This window comes from Canariomyces notabilis (genome assembly GCF_033297395.1).
Source record: "Canariomyces notabilis strain CBS 508.74 unplaced genomic scaffold N656scaffold_9, whole genome shotgun sequence".
NCBI lineage: Eukaryota > Fungi > Ascomycota > Sordariomycetes > Sordariales > Chaetomiaceae > Canariomyces > Canariomyces notabilis.
The window spans coordinates 425,471-442,481 of record NW_027041831.1 but is presented as its reverse complement, the minus strand read 5'-3'; the positions used below and the strand labels follow the sequence as shown (position 1 = coordinate 442,481).

The 17,011-nt window shown below is 54.9% G+C and overlaps 5 protein-coding genes across 5 annotated transcripts; all 5 read left to right on the top strand.

Annotated features, from left to right (window-relative positions):
• Positions 1 to 381: 381 nt before the first annotated feature.
• N656DRAFT_789188 (uncharacterized protein) lies at positions 382 to 2,562 on the top strand (the record flags this gene model as incomplete). The annotated part of the gene is made up of 5 exons (XM_064816764.1): positions 382 to 410; positions 557 to 934; positions 990 to 1,308; positions 1,447 to 1,907; positions 2,001 to 2,562. The coding sequence occupies 5 exons, from the start codon at positions 382 to 384 to the stop codon at positions 2,560 to 2,562; spliced, it is 1,749 nt and encodes a 582-aa protein (XP_064670680.1).
• Positions 2,563 to 4,267: 1,705 nt separating this feature from the next.
• Positions 4,268 to 5,098, top strand: N656DRAFT_789187 (polysaccharide lyase family 3 protein; the record flags this gene model as incomplete). The annotated part of the gene is made up of 2 exons (XM_064816763.1): positions 4,268 to 4,587; positions 4,669 to 5,098. 2 exons carry the CDS (start codon positions 4,268 to 4,270, stop codon positions 5,096 to 5,098), a joined length of 750 nt encoding a protein of 249 aa, XP_064670679.1.
• Positions 5,099 to 6,803: 1,705 nt separating this feature from the next.
• Positions 6,804 to 7,406, top strand: N656DRAFT_643061 (uncharacterized protein). The gene is made up of 2 exons (XM_064810421.1): positions 6,804 to 7,040; positions 7,181 to 7,406. Exons 1-2 carry the CDS (start codon positions 6,903 to 6,905, stop codon positions 7,373 to 7,375), a joined length of 333 nt encoding a protein of 110 aa, XP_064670678.1. The 5' UTR covers positions 6,804 to 6,902; the 3' UTR covers positions 7,376 to 7,406.
• A 288-nt stretch (positions 7,407 to 7,694) lies between these two features.
• Positions 7,695 to 10,543, top strand: N656DRAFT_643000 (ankyrin). Its single transcript, XM_064810420.1, has 2 exons — positions 7,695 to 7,770; positions 7,829 to 10,543. Exon 2 carries the CDS (start codon positions 7,973 to 7,975, stop codon positions 10,487 to 10,489), a length of 2,517 nt encoding a protein of 838 aa, XP_064670677.1. The 5' UTR covers positions 7,695 to 7,770; positions 7,829 to 7,972; the 3' UTR covers positions 10,490 to 10,543.
• A 3,354-nt stretch (positions 10,544 to 13,897) lies between these two features.
• Positions 13,898 to 15,502, top strand: N656DRAFT_778633 (MFS general substrate transporter). Its single transcript, XM_064815040.1, has 3 exons — positions 13,898 to 13,992; positions 14,051 to 14,545; positions 14,603 to 15,502. Exons 1-3 carry the CDS (start codon positions 13,954 to 13,956, stop codon positions 15,464 to 15,466), a joined length of 1,398 nt encoding a protein of 465 aa, XP_064670676.1. The 5' UTR covers positions 13,898 to 13,953; the 3' UTR covers positions 15,467 to 15,502.
• The last annotated feature ends 1,509 nt before the right edge of the window (positions 15,503 to 17,011 follow it).

Here is a 17,011-nt window from a genome sequence, read left to right as displayed (position 1 = left end):
AAATGGCTGACCCTCCTGATGCAGGATGTAAGCCAGACTCAGGAACGCCAAGTACCAGGTAATCAAATTGCCACAGCCTTTCCCTTCTTCTGGGGGCGGGAGACATACCGTCAGCACCTCGGTACTGGATACTATCTGCGGGGTTGCCTAGGTAGTGTAACCCGCTCTCCAAAGCTGGCATAGAGCATCAAGAAATTGCACTGCCTTACATCGGTACTGGTGAGGAGGTCAGATTTAACCGCTAAGCAGCTAATCAAGCTTCTGGCAACGATCGCCGTGATACCCCTGTCGTTCATGTAGAACCGTACAGTGAGCAAGGATATTGAGCGGTATTAGGACCAAGCACGCTGTCATTAAGAGCCATCCACCTAGGCCTGGACCATGTGGCAGGTAAGGGAACTTACTGGTAGGTAATGTCTTCATAAACAGTGTGCAGGCCATGGATCGCAGACCGCTTCTGAGGAAATAATGCGTGCCTGTTCAAGCTGCTCAACCCCAGTCGGACTATGGCGCAAACTCGAAGCCTCTTTGCAACCACGCTTGGTGTAACACTCAGTGTTCTCATTTCAAGCGCAACCGTTTGGGCTACTACTCATGGTCAACCATTGTTCCCTTACGAAGAGAATTCACTCACAGATGATAAGCTTCAACAACTTATCGAATCCAACGAGGTCAAGGAGGCGGCACCCCTATTTGCGTTTGACCACGGAACCGGCGTTCTAGACCCGGACCGTCTGAAAAGCGGTGCCTGCAAGGCGTATCCCGGAGACGCCCAATGGCCCCCTCAGTCAACATGGGACATGTTCGACAGGATGCTTGGCGGCGCACTCATCAAGACGGTGCCTCTGGCTGCGCCTTGCTACCGCAACCTGGGCGTTTATGACCCCAACAAATGCCAGGCTGTACGCGATTCGTTCTTCAATCAGTACACCCAGTAAGCAAGTCCGGCTCTTTGGAATTCCAAAAGCAGTGCTGATGGTGTTGTGCAGTGAAAATGACCCAACGTCCATCTTCTGGCCATTGTACCAAGGCAGGACTTGCATGCCGACCGGTGACCCCGACAATGGCACCTGCACGCATGGGGGCTTTCCCATCTATGCTGTGAACATCAGCAACGTCGGCCAGATTCAGCTCGCAATCAACTTCGCGCGTAACGCCAACCTGCGGCTAGTTATAAAGAACACGGGTCATTGCTACCTGGGGAAGTCCAGCGGAGCCGGCGCGCTGAGTATCTGGACCCACAACCTCAAGGACATCACCTACTATGAGCGTCTTGAGATACCGGGCTATTCCGGCCCTGCCCTGAAGGTTGGTGCCGGGGTGACCGTGCGAGAGGTGTACCAGGCGGCGCATAAGAACAATGTAAGCGCACTAGGAGGCATTTGTGAGGTAAGTTTTGTCTGGATCGGCGATGATCGCGAGAGCCACGTTGACGACGAGTGTTAGAGCGTCGGCTACGCCGGGGGATACATTGCCGGCGGCGGACACACCCCTCTTTCGGGCCTATACGGCATGGCGGCCGACCACGTCATGGCTCTCGAGGTGGTGACGGCAGACGGACGCTTCATAACCGCCTCGCCCGAAGAGAATCAGGACCTCTATTGGGCGCTGCGCGGCGGCGGTGGCGGCACTTTCGGCGTGGTCACCTCCATAATCATCAGGGTCCACCCCAAACTCCCCGTCGTGACCTCGTCCTTCAGCTTCAGCACCTCCCGCACAGTCAGCGCCGACGCATTCTGGGAAGCCATGCGCACCTACCTTTCGCTCTTCGTCCCCTTCACAGACGCAGGAACCTACTCCTGGTTCGTGCTGAGCAGCTCAGGCAACGGCTCGTTCACCTTCAGCATGGAGCCGTTCTTTGCGCCAAACCACACGCTAGCCTCCTTCGACGCGCTCGTCAAGCCCTGGTTCGACAAGCTCACGCAGCTCGGCATCCCCTTCACCCCAAACACCACCCACCACGACGCCTATTACCCGGCCTACGACGCGACCTGGGGCAGCAATGTCGTGCTCAACGGTGCGGGCCGTGTCGCGGTGCCAAGCAACCGGCTCATCCCGCGGGCCAACTTCGAAGACCCCATGTCGGCCAAGTTCAACGCCACGTTCGCCACCATCCGCCGGCACAGCGAGGCGGGCCACCGGCTGATGGGCTACCACCAGGCGCCGCGGAACCGGGCCAACGCCGACAACGCCGTCAGTTCGGCCTTCAGGCACGTCGTGTGCTTCCTGATCCTCAGCGCGCCGCCGCTCACGGCGGACTCCACGCCAGCAGAAGTGGGCGCCGCATCTAGGGTGCTGAAGGAGGAAATCATCCCGGCGTTCAAGGCGATCGCGCCGGTGAGCGAGTTTGGCGGCGCGTATCTAAACGAAGCAAATGTGGACGAGCCCGAGTGGCAAGGCAACTTCTACGGGACGCAGTATCCACGGCTGCTGGAGCTGAAGAGGAAGTGGGATCCTCGCGAGGTGTTCTACGCGACCACGGCGGTGGGCAGCGAGGGCTGGGAGGTCAGAGACGGAGACCAAGGGGTTCAGACGCAGAACGGGAGGTTGTGTCGAGTCTAGATGGTCATATGTCGAGACTTGATATTTGAATTCGGTCCAGCGGGTCTCTAGAGTCTAGACACTCGAGCCGAGTTAGCGGAGGCGGATCACCCACGTTTCAAGAAGAAACGCGGGAGCTTGCAGGCCAAAAACCTGCGGGAGCAATATATCAATATCAGGAGAAAGGGTTTGAGGAGCCAGTTCACAGCCGAGTCCAGCAGCGACTGTGTTCTGGGGAAATACCATAACCCGTGATGAAAGGGCTTCGTGTTACCGAGTCGGGTCTGTGGCACAACGGTTTGAACTTTGAAGCGTTGTGGTTAAGAATTAAGAACACACAAGCCACAGGGCCCACAACGAGTCCTAGGCAGACAAATCATAAGAATCAGCCGGTTTGACTGATCAACCGTATCACGTGACTGTTTTGTCGCCAGCCTACAGCGCTATCATCAAAATTTCCGCGCAGCTAACATCAACAAGCCGGAATTGATGAATCTTGCTGTAAAATGGTTGAATTGAACCAATACTCAATTGCTACATGGCCAGTCTTTGGCTGAATTGCCTGACAGTTCGATGCAAAAGTACTGCCTGGCCAGACCGCCATTAGTGTGACCTGACCCGTTTCGACGGCAGCCACCGACCATGTAGCTTCGTATGTACCGACCAATGCCTTGCCGGCCCGCAAATGCTAGCTTGGCAGGAAACTCCACCAATCAATCTTGCACATCCAGCACAACGCTTTAGGGCATCACCCTTCCACAGGCGGTTTCCGCCAGGGAATAACTCTTCTTCTCGTCGACATCAAAAATTGATTTTCCTCCTCGGTGGATCGCAGGCCGCGTCTCTCTCCCCTTGCTCGACTGGGGGAGCAAGCCAGTGCCGAGGAAATCCCACCAACCTTGCGTAATTCCGATGCCAAGACGTTGCATGGATCGGTCCCCGTGAAACATCCATCTTCGATCTTCTGGTGCCGAGATTTCCTTTCCTGGAATCGTTCGCGGCCTTGGACATCGACTTCAGTTGGACATGATGGACGCTGCGACTTGCCACGATGTTGGGAAGTTCCCACCCATGTACGTAATGCCTTCAATTGCTGATTTCCGGGGGCCTAGGTTGGGACTGATGAGGGGGGAATATGTTCGAGGAAGATTAACAGCATGGTCTCCGAGTTGCGAAGGTTGGAAAGCATCACCTGTCCCCCTGAGATGGTTAGTTGGGCAACACGGACGTCCTAGCCCATGTCCAGGAGATGAGGAGACCGTTCATTCGTGCAAAAAGTATCATGTTGTCGAAAGCAGGAAGGGAAACTTCTGTGTTGTACCTACCTGAGGCTACCTCTCAACAACTGCCCAGCACCGTCGACCATTAATGATCTAGTAAATGCGGAGAACCCCCTAACTAGGGTGAAGACTCGGCACATGGGCAGGACAAGACCACACTAGTAGGAGCACTGGGAATGCCGACTGGGGCCAGGGCTAGGCTTGCGTGGTTGGTGGGCCTTGAAACCGACGACATCTCATTCAGCGGCCAGGGGCGAATTTGGAGATCAACAGGGCCTGATCGGAGCCACAGCAGTGGTAGTGACGGCGTGTAGGTGAACTATAAAGATGGCTTCGTCACGAAGAAGGCATCCCTCAGTCGTCCGGATTCTTTCTCGACCAGCCCAACGTCTCCTCTGGACTTCACTCTCGCTCCTCCAGCACTCTTAGTAGCCACTTCCCCAAAAATGCCATCCGCAGTTCTCACCATTCTTGCCACTGCGGCCCTCGCAGTTGCGCAAACCAACACCAATCTGCAGACCTCGTTCCCTACCGCCACGGCCACCTCCAACTTGGCTGCCGTCAAGACCATTGCTGCTGGCCAATCGTTTGACGGCAAGATGGTCCAGTACGACCGCAACCCGTCTACCTGCAGCGAACAGGCCGAGGGCGGTGACGACGACGCCGTCTTCATCCTCGAGAATGGCGCCACGCTGAGCAACGTCATCATTGGCCCCAACAATGGCGAGGGCATCCACTGCAAGGGAACCTGCACCCTGAACAACGTGTAAGTCCCTTTCTTCCTCCAAGGCCTTGGCCACCTCAAAATGAGGTCCAACCAAACGTACTAACCCTTACCCTTCCCAAGCTGGTGGACGGACGTATGCGAGGACGCCGCAACCTTCCTCCAAACCTCCGGAACATCATACGTCAACGGCGGCGGCGCGCGGGGCGCCTCGGACAAGGTGTTCCAGCACAACGGGGCGGGGACGGTCGCCGTCAAGAACTTCCTGGCCAGCAACATCGGAAAACTGTACCGCTCGTGCGGGAACTGCGACACACAGTACGCGCGCCACTCGACCTTCAACAACATCCGCGTCATCGACAAGGCCTCGGTCGTCGCGGGCGTCAACGCCAACTACGGCGACACCACCCTCATCCAGAACTCGTGCCTCCTCAAGGGCGCCGCCTGCTGGCTGTACGAGGGCAACGACGACGGCGATGAGCCTACGAAGATTGGCAGCGGCCCGTCGGGGACTGCGTGTACCACTGCCGCGGTCAAGACGTCGGGTTGCTAAGTTGATGTCTCCCGTCTTTGGGAATGGAAGAATGGGTATGGTGAGACGGGGTTGGTTACTTCAGAGCAAGTTAGATGGCCGGAAGGACGGTCGACTCTTCTTCGTACATACTTGTGACTCTGACATTGTTGAGGTCTCAATGTATAAAGCAGGACTGCAAGTCTCCATTGCTCTCTTTGAGAATCTGGCTTGTCTTCGAGCTACGTATGCTATGGTTCATACGGCGTCCCAGTAGGTGGGTGAGAGTAAATTCCCCCTCTGTGTCAAGAAAATGGAGCTATCCTCTTGTATTGCAATGCCTGCTACAGTCGAGGCTCCTAGTGAGCCGAGACGAACGAAAAGCAGCTTGAATCCTTCCTGATATCTTTCCATGCATCACTTGCACTCAGTGTCTCCATTCCCTCGCGAAGTAACCAGGTGAATCTTCTCACTAATGGGCACGTCATTCACTTCTTCCAACCATCTCAACAACATTGGAGTGGAGTTGTCGTGACCGTAGAGGATATTGTTTATACTGGGAGTTTGCGGATTGGTCGCGCGTTTGGCAGCACTTCCTCAGACTCCAGTCAGCACTGAGAGGGACAATACTTGACATGCAGTTGCGCATGAGATTCGGAAGCTAGGTACCTACCTAGGCATCATTGGAACAGGCTGGGTTATGTCTTCGGTATATGGCACGGAAGTGCCAGCTTTGGCAGAGCGGGCGGAGTGGGCATGATTCGAAGACATGGTTCTAGGCTGAGTGTTGGTAGGTTCTCACTTAGAGAGCCTTCTGGGTGATGTTGGTGGGTACGTGAATGCTAATAACAGTTCAATGAGATGGCTTTCGGGTCTAGATAAAGATGGACATGAAGTCATTTATACACTGGGCAGGCTTTTGTCTTTGTGTAATTGCCATTGTACTTTTGGTTGCCCCTTAAGTTCTCAAACTGACGTTGGAGGCGGGACATGTGGCGTAAAGTAATGCCCTGGTACTATACGGAGATACCGAGGCTTGCTTTGTTGCTAAACTTCTCGTCGTTGCCTTTTGATACTAGTACTGTGATGAGTGTGATGGCTAGCAGCGATTAAGCTGCGAGACGAACGATAACGATCCATTGAAGTGTCCCTGTTGGTCGGGGTGCTCATGTATAAAAACATTGAATCAGTCTTGGACCAGCCTTGGATAGATCATAGAGCCTTAGGTACCTTAGGAAAAGATTGCCAACTTACTGCCCCCCTCCCCCTGGCCATCCAGGGCTTTCAGGCTGCGATGGCGGACTGGCACTCAAGTCATCAACCTGAATGCTCTCAAGAACCCTTTACCTAGAAACCTACAGGCTACCTACAAATAAGTACAGTACTTTGTACTTATTCTTGCCAAGTGCAGTGCGGTGGTGCACTGTGCCCCTGGAACTCGCCGGCGGTGTCCCTGAGGAAGAAAAGACCAATTGGGCATTATTAAGGTACCTGGGAACAGTGACGAAGCGTGATTCACGGACCATGCATTGTCCTTTTGTACATCCAATCAGCAGTGCAGAATACAAGTACGACAAAAGTACACAGCTCAGCCCCGACAAGGTGTTGATGGCGGGAACTCACGTGATTGAAGCGGCATGCGTGTAGGGGATGCTGTGGTCGTTTGCCTTCATAAGGCGTCCACATCCGAGCGAACCAAATCCGACATCGATGGTTACGAAGGGTACATGTACCGAGGCCAGGGATGCGACTCTGATGACTTTCCTCACTGTTATTCAAGCAATCTTTACCTGAGAACCTAATCTCAATCGTTGCCTAACCCGTGTCCCAACTGTTGGGGCCCAACATGCAACGAGAGGAGGAGCGACCGCCCGCGCCTCTTGACTGGGACAAACACAAAGATGAAATCCTCGAATTATATGTGTCTCAAAACAAGAAGCTACCCGACGTGAAGAAGCATATGAGCTTGACCCATAACTTCAAAGCAAGGTTAGTACCTCTAACCTCGATGGCTTGGTTCTTGTGCCTCCCCCCGGTTCCCTTAGTATGATCCATTGTCGCTAAAGAGTCTCCATAGTGAGAGACAATACAAGTATCGCTTCCAGCATCTCAAGAACGTGACAGGTGATGAGTGGACCTACATTGGTGATGAATTCCAACGCCGCACCGAACAGGGCAAGCAGACCGTCGTGTGTCTTCATGGCCGGCCATTACCCCTGGCGCGTGTTAGTCGCGGGATTGCTCGTGCCCGAAAGACTAAATCTCGGTCAACAGCACAATCTTCGGCATGTAAGTTTGCGCGTGGTGATACAATGTTAGCTAACGTGGCACCAAATTGCTTACCAACCTTGAAGTGAGAGGGCCGGGTCACCTTGCAGGCAGGATATCCTTCCGAACTCCGTCGCCAACACCCGTGAATAGCCAAAGCTTGGGCACCATCCCTGACGCCGACTTTCCCTTAGAGTGTCCGGCGCAGCCCAGCTCTCTTCCAGAGATATCCCACCAGATGCTTGAAGGATCTGGACTGGGTCCTCTGCCAGTCTTCACTTCTGGCCGCGCGCATGAGGATATTCAGACAGCCACGGCAGGTCCAGTGTTTGAGGAAGACCATTTTCCAGGATCGTTTGTATGGAATACATCCATTGGGCACCTCGAAAACTCCGTGATGGAGCTGAGTGACTGGGTTGTTGCCGTCGATTCTGACTTTGGGCCCAGTAAGTACGAAGGCAGACGTGTAGGTGGGCTGTACAACATTACTAAAGAGACCAGCAGCTGCCACCCCGAGCAGCTTCATGCCAGGCCACTTGCAGTTTGCCTCGGCGGTGGAGTTTCGCTCAGATCCCAGCCGAAGCTTCGATCTCATGAGGAACCTGCCCTTCTTTTGCCTCCTTTCTGTGATTGAACAACAAGGTACAAATGCGGTTCACTCACCCGGTTAGAGCTTTTGCACTCCGTCTTGCTAATTGCGGCAATACTTCAGGCCTCTCTCTGCCAGGACCTGTTGCCGTACATGGAGACATTCTGCCACATCTTGCACCTCCGTCCTCTCACCCAATCATGGCAATCGCCGACGCTTTTCGCCTGGCGTGGGCCCCTGCTGCGGTCGACTTGCCCAATGTTGCCTCACAGCTTCAACTATATGTTCCTGAGCGGCTCGAGGACGGCATATCAGGCTTATTCCTAAAAAATCTTGGGATTTTGTCATCAGTTACTGGTGGACTCCCGCTAATCTTCGCATTGGTGTCATTCTTGGCATCAAATAACCACATGACTGATCGGATGATGGACGATTTCCTTCGATGGGTCGTTGGCCAAAAATACACAAGCTTCCTGAAGCGGTTTCTTGAGATCCGGACGCCAACGGTCCAGGCTTTTGCAGACGTGCTCCTGGACTCGGCCGTCGGATCAAAAAATATTCAAGTCGTTGACATGCTCCTTGAATACGGCGTCGAGTTCGACAACGTGCTGCTGTGTAATATAGCACGCATTGGCGACGCTGATCTCACGCAACGCGTCTTGTGTAAAGCGAACCAAGCATGCTTCAAGCTGGACATAGGGGCGAAGCTTTTGTGTCAGTGTATCTGGCATGGGCAACTTGACCTCGTCCGATTTCTCCTCAAGAAAGGAGTATCCCCAGACGCAGAGTCTGGCCACATGTCGGCGCTTGAGACAGCGATGTTGAGGAACAGCATTGAAGCGATCAAGATTCTTCTTGAAGCTGGCGCTGACCCCAACCGGCGGTCTTTTGGGAGTCAGACTACTCCCATGGAGTACGCGGCTCTCAATGGAAGGACCGAGGCGGTCAAATGCCTCCTGGCACATGGTGCCCACGTGCCCGAAATCTCATCGCGCTTCCACGGGCTGACTGTCCTTGAATGGGCAGCGTTAAACCGCCGGGACATCTTTGAGCTTTTCAAGCAAAATCTGCCGGTTGGAGCAGGTGGCTCCTTGCTGGCCGATCTGGTAGACGCGGCAAGCTCTGGTCCTGACGCTTTCAGAGCGTATATCGAGGGTCAACCGGAAGGAGTGACGACGCACCAACTGGAGCGAGCTCTGGAAGCATCGATACGAAGTGACCGCATTTTGGCAGCTGCCACCCTGCTTCAGTACGGGGTTGATCCAAACGGCCCAACCCTCGCGATTCCACCACTCACCACTGCTTCGACCGTGGACGATAATGAACGATGCCGTCTATTCCTGAAGCTGCTTATTCTGCACAAGGCAGATCCCAGTGGACAGCCAGGACTTCTCGAGAGCCTTGCCGAAAGACTCAAAGACCAGAGTTTCTGGGACGCATTCCCCGCATACCTGGTTGACTCAAAGCAGAGGATGAACGCTTTGGTGAAATCAGCCAGGAATGGAAACATCGCCGCAGCAGCCTGCCTCCTAAAGTCAGGGTTGGACATCGACACCCCTGTGCTGTGCGAGAAAGACCGGACCATGTACCCTTCAGTGTGGTTAAACCCGCTTCAAATGGCGGCCAGAAGTGGTCGGGAAGACATGGTTCTATTCCTGGTTGGCAAAGGAGCGAATATCAACGCGCCAGCGCATCCGATAGACGGGCGAACAGCATTACAAGCAGCACTCGAGGGCAACACTGGCGACTCGCATGTCAGAGTTGCCCAGCTATTACTCCGGCTTGGAGCCGACGCTTCTGCGGCGCCAGCATTGCTTGGAGGCCTGACAACCCTGGAAGCATATCTTGGTCAAAGGCTTTTCGAACCCCAAGAAACCGAAGTAGTGGAAGAATTTTGCGATAAGCTGTTGGACGCCGGCGCCTCTGTCAGCCGGCCTGGCGGCGAACCAAGCTGGGCACTTCACGAAGTCGTCTCTAGAGGCTGGCATAAAGCTCTTGCTCGCTTCCTTCGTGAAACCCCCATCATCGATCACATGTGGCGTGACAAGGTTGTCTCGTTCACAACATGCACACCGACTCAACTGGCATGTCTGCTTGGGGACCTAACAGCGCTGAGGATGCTCTTGGATCATGGAGCTAGCGTTAACGAGGCACCAGCGTACAGTCGAGGACGTACCGCTCTTCAAGCCGCTGCCTTGCTGACGCCCCGGGTTGAAAAGATGACAATCGTTCACCTTTTGCTTAGTCGCGGCGCGGATATAAATGCCGAGCCCTCGCCCGAGTACGGCATCACGGCGCTACAGGGCGCTGCCATAGCCGGGGATCTCAAGCTTGCCGAATTGCTTATAAGCCTGGGTGCCGATGTGAACGCCTGGCCTTCTGTCAAGGATGGCCGCACCGCAATAGAGGGGGCAGCTGAGCACGGCCGCCTAGATATGGTACGGCTGTTGCTGAATGCAGGCGCAATAGGTGACGTTATTCGGGGGACAGGGCTTGAACGCGCGATTGAGTTGGCAGAAGACAACGGTTACTTTGCTGTGGCTAACCTTTTGAAGATGGAGAACCTAAGTAGGTAGCCCGTGAAGCCCGGGCCAAGACCACGAAGGGGACCGGCATCCTTCAGTCCTTTACTCGTGGCTTAGGTAAGTGGTTCTGGCATGGCATCTTATGGCTAAGTACAGAGTTCAGAGCCGCAGAGCGCTCGTTCGAGAACCTGAAGACACTAGGTCACACAGCCCACCACACCTAGGCGTATGTTGTGCTATCAGGCAAGCGAAGAGGGTGTATTTTGCTTCGGTGGATGTCCAAGGAAAAGGGGAGAAAGACAAGGCCTCGGCATGGATAGATATGAAGCAGGAAGACAAGCATTGGAATTGGAAGGCCAAGATATGCAGAGATAGGCGGTGAGGTCCTCTATCATCACTGGCCACATTACAGTTCACATTGACATTGGAGTCTGGTGCAGGCAAGACAAGCGGTGATGGCACCCATGTAGACCATAGAACCATAATGAACCGGGCAGGCTAGGCACCCTTATGAGCCATGATGCGCACATAATGTCAGTCATTACTACTAGTAGTGCCTTCGCCCGTACCAGACCTCAACTCCTCAAGTGCCAGGGCGGATTTGTAATGTTGCCAGTGATGATAGACAACCCCCTTCCCCTGCTACCTTAGAACCCACCAATCTGGTAGTAAGCCTCATGCCTCATGGGCGGATCCGCGCACCCGACCGAATCCAATCATCACATCCATGTGGCAAGCTGTCACATCAGCCCGAGCACTGACCGTACACATATTGGCTCCCGTCGGAGGGTGCCAATTGAGATCCAATACGCCGAGCTCGTTGATAACCTTGTGGCCCTTGAGCATCTTCACCGGAACAATGATCGGATTCTATCACCGATGATGAGTGCCTTGCCCACTCCACCCAACCGGCCTGCCAGCACGTGCATCACGTCGAGCCCGCAAAGTCCGATGCGACGGCCGCCGAGTGACTTGCAGCAATTGTGACCGCTTGAGCCTGCCTTGCTCGTACGACGGCAATGTTGGCGTCGATATCGTCCACGGTGATTCAGGTCACGGCACTGCAACTGCAACCGCCATCCCGGTACCCCGCCGTCGAGCCCGCCAGGCATGCCAAAACTTCCACGTCCGAAAGGCACGCTGCAATGGCTCGTTGCCCAGTTGTGACCGCTTCCGTGGCCAAGGTCTTGAGTGTGTCTACCGCCCCACGAAGCCTCTAATTGGTCGGTCTCGCATAAGACTCATGACACTACGGGCAGGTACTTCTTGGGTGTATAAGGTAAGGCTTGGTATCTCTTCCGCGACTAACATCAGTTCAGCCACATGCAGGCCAAGTCCGGTACCCTACATGTAGGTCCACGCGTTATCGGACATAACGAGCATGCCGACAAACAGAGCATCATGAGGCCGACATAACGAGCATCCCGACCGTTGATCAGCCAAGACTTCGGGTCAAGTCGTTCGTGAATGCATTCTAGCACAGCACTTCAGAACTGAAAAGTCCAGTTAAAAGTACAGCAGCCATCCATGATGAATCTGACAAGGGCGAAAGTTGTGTATAAATACGTCTATCTCAGTTTGAGTCGCCAATCTTCAAAACATCCCAGAATTTCATGTTTCTCAATAGCATTCAAAGCAGCTCATCAAAAATACCTAGGTATTGTAATTTGTACCTATTCTCTAAGACTCTTTCAGTCCATCAACAGCCAGCACTCGGCCTAGCATGCCTACCAATCACGACCAGCCCGCCACCTCTACAAAAGCCAACACTTCTGTCCCTTGTATGGGAAGCGTGACCCAGTGAGTGCCATCGATATCTACTATCCCCGCCTGCTCTTAACACAACTCCCTAGGTCATTGGTTATCGTAATATTGCATAAGTACTAACTCGAGTCTCAAACAGTGCTACTGGATCGCCAACCAACCCGTCAACTACCTCTACCCTCAGCAGCAGCGACAGCTACGCCCCAATGCTACTGAGGTGGTTGGAAGACACCAACAACGTACCCATTACCGAGAAGCTCTACCAGATCACTTCTAGTGAAAGTGGTGTCAGTGCTGAGCGCAAGTGAGATTGACTTGGTTCATGTCTGCTCCAATTTCCGGTCTCTAATCAGATAAACGGGTTGTTTGCCGGTACCACTGCAGCCATTGGTGTTAGGCTAAGCCGGGCATGTACTGTAGCTGTTCCCTAGCCAGTTAGGTGGTTGGATTGCAGTGGGGGAGGGACTGAGCCAAGACGGCGTATTGAATGTCATTATCATCTCCTTTGTTCCGGGTTCCTATGTGGTGGTACCGTATGGTCTGAGAAAACGGGTATTCCGATGCCTCGTTTCGTGGGGCCCATTTGAGTCGCGAAAGGGGCCGTATTCTTGGGAATTGAGCCGACCCTACTGCGAGTCTAACGCATCTGTTCAGTATCCCGCCCACTTCAAACGGCTTACTTCGACATCGCATCGCATCAAAAGTTGAAGCAGGTAGGATAGAGTGAGGCTGGGATTGGTTGCTAGCCTTAGCACTTGCAGTAGGGTCAGCTCAACTTCCCAAGAATATACGGTAGTCAGATCTGCTTGCATTTGCATTAGCTTCCGTTGACAAGTGTCGCGCCCAAACTTATCCTTTCCTAGCTGGCTAGGTACCAAGTAGTGAAAGCTAGTGATGTCTCCAGCAAGCGTCTTTCAATCAACCTGCCCTGGCACTTACACGGATCGAGCTAAAGCCGTTTCATCAACCCGAAGGGCAGAAATTAGCAACCAAACTTCCATTGCTGTCATTCGTGGGTTTGGCGCGTGTCTTGCAAATTGCAACTGCCGTCCCACGTTCCCGGTTCCCCCACAACCCGAACATTCGCCGCCACCCACACATTCGATCCACTTCCCACGACAATCAATGTCGCAGTCTGCCAGCGTCCGACGAATGATTGCTTGGCATTTAGTGAGCTGGTCCCAGCTCGATGGCACCGGATGCCAAGAGAAGCCAAATGTCCGATTGAAGTCTCCAATGTCATGTGGGGCCTGTCTCCAGCGGCGATATATAGAGCTCCGGAGCAACAACCTCACTGGCTGAATTCAGCGGTCTTTCTGGTTTTTATTGAAGGCGCGGAGACATTCTGCATCTGTGACATTCTGGGGCCCCATATCTGGAAGCGTGGATATGTGTGGGTATGGGGTAACACTCCGGGGACAGCCCGGGCGAGTGAGGGATCGGCCTTGGGGTTGAATTTGGCTTAAGAAGCAAGGCCAAGACTTGGCTGGTCCCCCGGACTGTTCCCTCATTCCCTCCCGTGGCCAGCTTCCTTGTCTTCTGGTTGAGCAGGCGTGGTCTTCAATATGGCAAAGGGATCGGGAGCCGAGACACTCAATGTTGAGTACACTGTGAGCATTGCTGTGGAAGCTTGGGGGACTGACTGGAATTAGCTGACCGAGATGTAGGAAGGAATCCATGCCCTGAGCGAAGAGCATCGGCAATATCTCTTGCAACGCCATGGCACTTTGGACCTCGAGCCGGTGCCGGACATGACGGACAATGATCCGTACAACTGGCCGAAACATAAGGTAGGGCCTTGTCCTTTCCCTTACCTTGAACAGGGTACTGACGACGATATCCAAACAGAAAGTTATCAACCTGGTGCTGGTCGCGTTCCACGCCATGATGGGCACCTTCACAGCGGCCGCAGTGCAGTCCGTCTTCGCCGAGATCGCGGCGGATTTTGGCGTGTCGATCCAGAGTGCCTCGTACATGCTTTCGCTCGTCATCGCGGTGCTGGGCGGCGCACCGCTGATATGGGGCCCCATCTCGCAGCGCTTCGGGCGGCGGCCAATCTTTCTGCTCTCTCTGCTTTGCAGCTTAGCCGGCAACATTGGCTGCGCCGTGAGCCCATCGTACAGTACAATGGCGTTTTGCCGGGCCATCACGGGCTTCTTCATCTCGCCAGCCATCGCCCTCGGGAGCGGCGTCGTCACCGAGACCTTTTTCAAAAAGGAGCGGGCGAGCTACATCGGTGTGTGGACGATCATGGTCACCCTTGGCGTGCCGGTTGCGCCCTTGATCTTTGGGTTCGTCTCGGTGAGAGTCGGGTATCTGTGGATCTACTGGATCATGGCCATTGTGAGTCGCACTGTCGGATCGCGGGCCTTGGTAGGAGGTACTGACCAAACCGCTCAGGTCAACGGCGTGCAGTTTATCCTTGGGTTTTTCCTCTTGTCCGAATCGCGCTACATCCGGAACTCGGTCCCCGCATGCACTCCGCAGCTCTCGGCCAGCGTCAACGGGCGCTCGTTCGGAAGTCTCCTGAGCGTCAGGCGCATTGATCCTACGCCTCTCAGCTGGTGGGACTTTGTCCGACCCCTCTCGTTCGTCACCCGGCCCTGCGTCATCATTCCCGCATTCGCCTATGCCATGGTCTTCTTATGGGCCAATATAGTCATGACGGTTGAGACGGGCTCGCTGTTTCCCGAGAAGTTCGGTCTCAACCCAGAGCAGGTGGGCCTGCAGAACATCAGCCTCATCGTCGGTTCGCTTATTGGCGAGCTGATGGGTGGGTTCCTGAGTGATTGGTGGATGTGGCGGCGACAGAGCAAGAACGAGAAGAACAGCGCCGCCGTCGATAGCGAAGGCAGTGAAGGCCACCACGCGCCGCAGCCCGAGTTCCGCCTCTGGGTGGGCTACCCGGGCCTCCTGCTAGCCATCTGCGGCGTGGTGGTGTACCTCGTGCAGCTCGACCGGGCGGGCGATACGTGGAACATCACGCCCATCATCGGTGCCGGCATCGCGGCGGTGGGGAACCAGATCGTCACGACGGTCGCGACGACGTACGCGGTCGACTGCTACAGGGAGAGCGCTGCCGATGTGGGCGTCTTCGTCTGCTTCGTGCGGCAAATGTGGGGGTTCATTGGACCGTTCTGGTTCCCACAGATGATTTTGGAGGCCGGGTTCAGGCCGTCGGCGGGGATTGCCACGGCCATGCTGGTTGGCGCGTCACTGATTCCAATGGTAGTTGTGCAGTGGAAGGGGAGATCTTGGCGGTGATTCTGTCTAGGTTATTACTCCGTATCTAAAATCCATCCACGAAGTCTCAAAATCTGGAATTGCAATCAAGCGTAGAAACCCGAGTAGTTGCCGGCGGTTCGCGCCTTCCTCACCGTGTGGTGCGGTCGCGCTTTCCACGCTCAGAGGCTGGCCAAAATGGAAGCCATTTGAGGTCAACGGAGGTGTCAGCGCCAAGGCTTGGCCTGACCGGATTTCTACCTACACTAACCGCCTATAGTTAGTAGTAGGCTCCCCTGAAAATCTGCAGCAGGCCAGGGGTCGCAGCCGCTGCGCGCCGTTCCGCGCGGCAAGCCAAACGAGCCGTCCCTCCAGGCGCACCTGCAGGTCTACAGATCACGACGACCCGTCCTTCAGGAAGGACACTCCTACCTACACACTTATGACCTGATGGCTGCCGATTTGCTTGGTTTCTCGGCCGGTTGGTTCCAGGAACGTCACGAAACAAACCAGTCTGCTAAGGTAACCTCGGGGCCCTCAGCAACCCCAAAGAACCGCGAGCAAGAGCACCCGATTGGCACCCTGCCAAGACAACCGGAATGAACCGTTACAGAAACAATGAGGCGCTAAGAAGGGAACGAAGCCATTGGTAGAAACATGCGGCATGTCTCCCCGCCGCGGGCCTCAACTGGACCGGGCGGCACCTCTGAGCGATTGAAGATGTAAGCGACGAATTGGTGTTAGCAAGAACTCTGTGTGGGAGCATCACAGACCGGCACGTCGAGTATGGGGACAAAAAGAACAGTTAAAATGCTACCAGTCACTTCCTCTCTCCCCCCACTCCCGGCACTGTCTTACGTCTGTCGTCTGGTGTCAACCCACAAACAGCACCGATCAGACCTCAACATCTTGATCCTTCACCATCGAATCTTAAACCATCTTTACCCCACCCCCTGAGCCGATCAACTCCAACCTAGCCAGGCGGGTTCGGCAGCCCCGGATTCCGCCCTGCGGTAATCCTTTCTCGGCTCCGATTCCCCGCCGTCCTCCCTTCATCCATCTACTCTCCGGGCCATATTCCATCCAGCCCGGACCCCTCCCCCCGGTGCCCACTGCACCTTTCAACACCGGCACGCGTTGCGCGCGTTATACTCCCCCACACAATGTGCTGGACCTACCAGATCCGCTACACCCGCTGCGGCCACGTGCGCGCAACGACCGAGTTCTGCGGCAAGTCGCACGTATCACGGAGGAGCGGTCTGCGCAAGGCCTGCGGAACAACAAAGGTGTACACAGACGAGCGCGCAACCCTACGCGCCGACGGCGTCTGTGGCTACACCGGTGCCGGGCCTGACTACGCCGACGGCTGCCCCCTCAGCAGCCTCTACGACCGCTCGTTTGACCACTCGGCCCGCTGTGACCGGTGCGGTCGGCTCCGCTGGACCATGCGCGTGTATTACGACCCTGACGGGTGGTGTTATCACTGTGTTTGTAGGGATTGTACGTACGCGTATGAGCGGTAAGTTCAGTCTTTACTTGGTAGTGTTTGTACATGTATATAGTATAGGCTTCGTTCGGGGGATTTGA

Bases quoted from the DNA above. Each gene is read 5' to 3' on its own strand.
- N656DRAFT_643061 (XM_064810421.1), top strand. From the start codon at position 6,903: ATGCAACGAGAGGAGGAGCGACCGCCCGCGCCTCTTGACTGGGACAAA. The intron at 7,041-7,180 runs GCAAGGTTAGTA...AGAACGTGACAG, and splicing joins GCTTGACCCATAACTTCAAA to GTGATGAGTGGACCTACATT.
- N656DRAFT_778633 (XM_064815040.1), top strand. From the start codon at position 13,954: ATGACGGACAATGATCCGTACAACTGGCCGAAACATAAG. The intron at 13,993-14,050 runs GTAGGGCCTTGT...ATATCCAAACAG, and splicing joins ACAACTGGCCGAAACATAAG to AAAGTTATCAACCTGGTGCT. The intron at 14,546-14,602 runs GTGAGTCGCACT...CAAACCGCTCAG, and splicing joins TCTACTGGATCATGGCCATT to GTCAACGGCGTGCAGTTTAT.
- N656DRAFT_643000 (XM_064810420.1), top strand. From the start codon at position 7,973: ATGCGGTTCACTCACCCGGTTAGAGCTTTTGCACTCCGTCTTGCTAAT.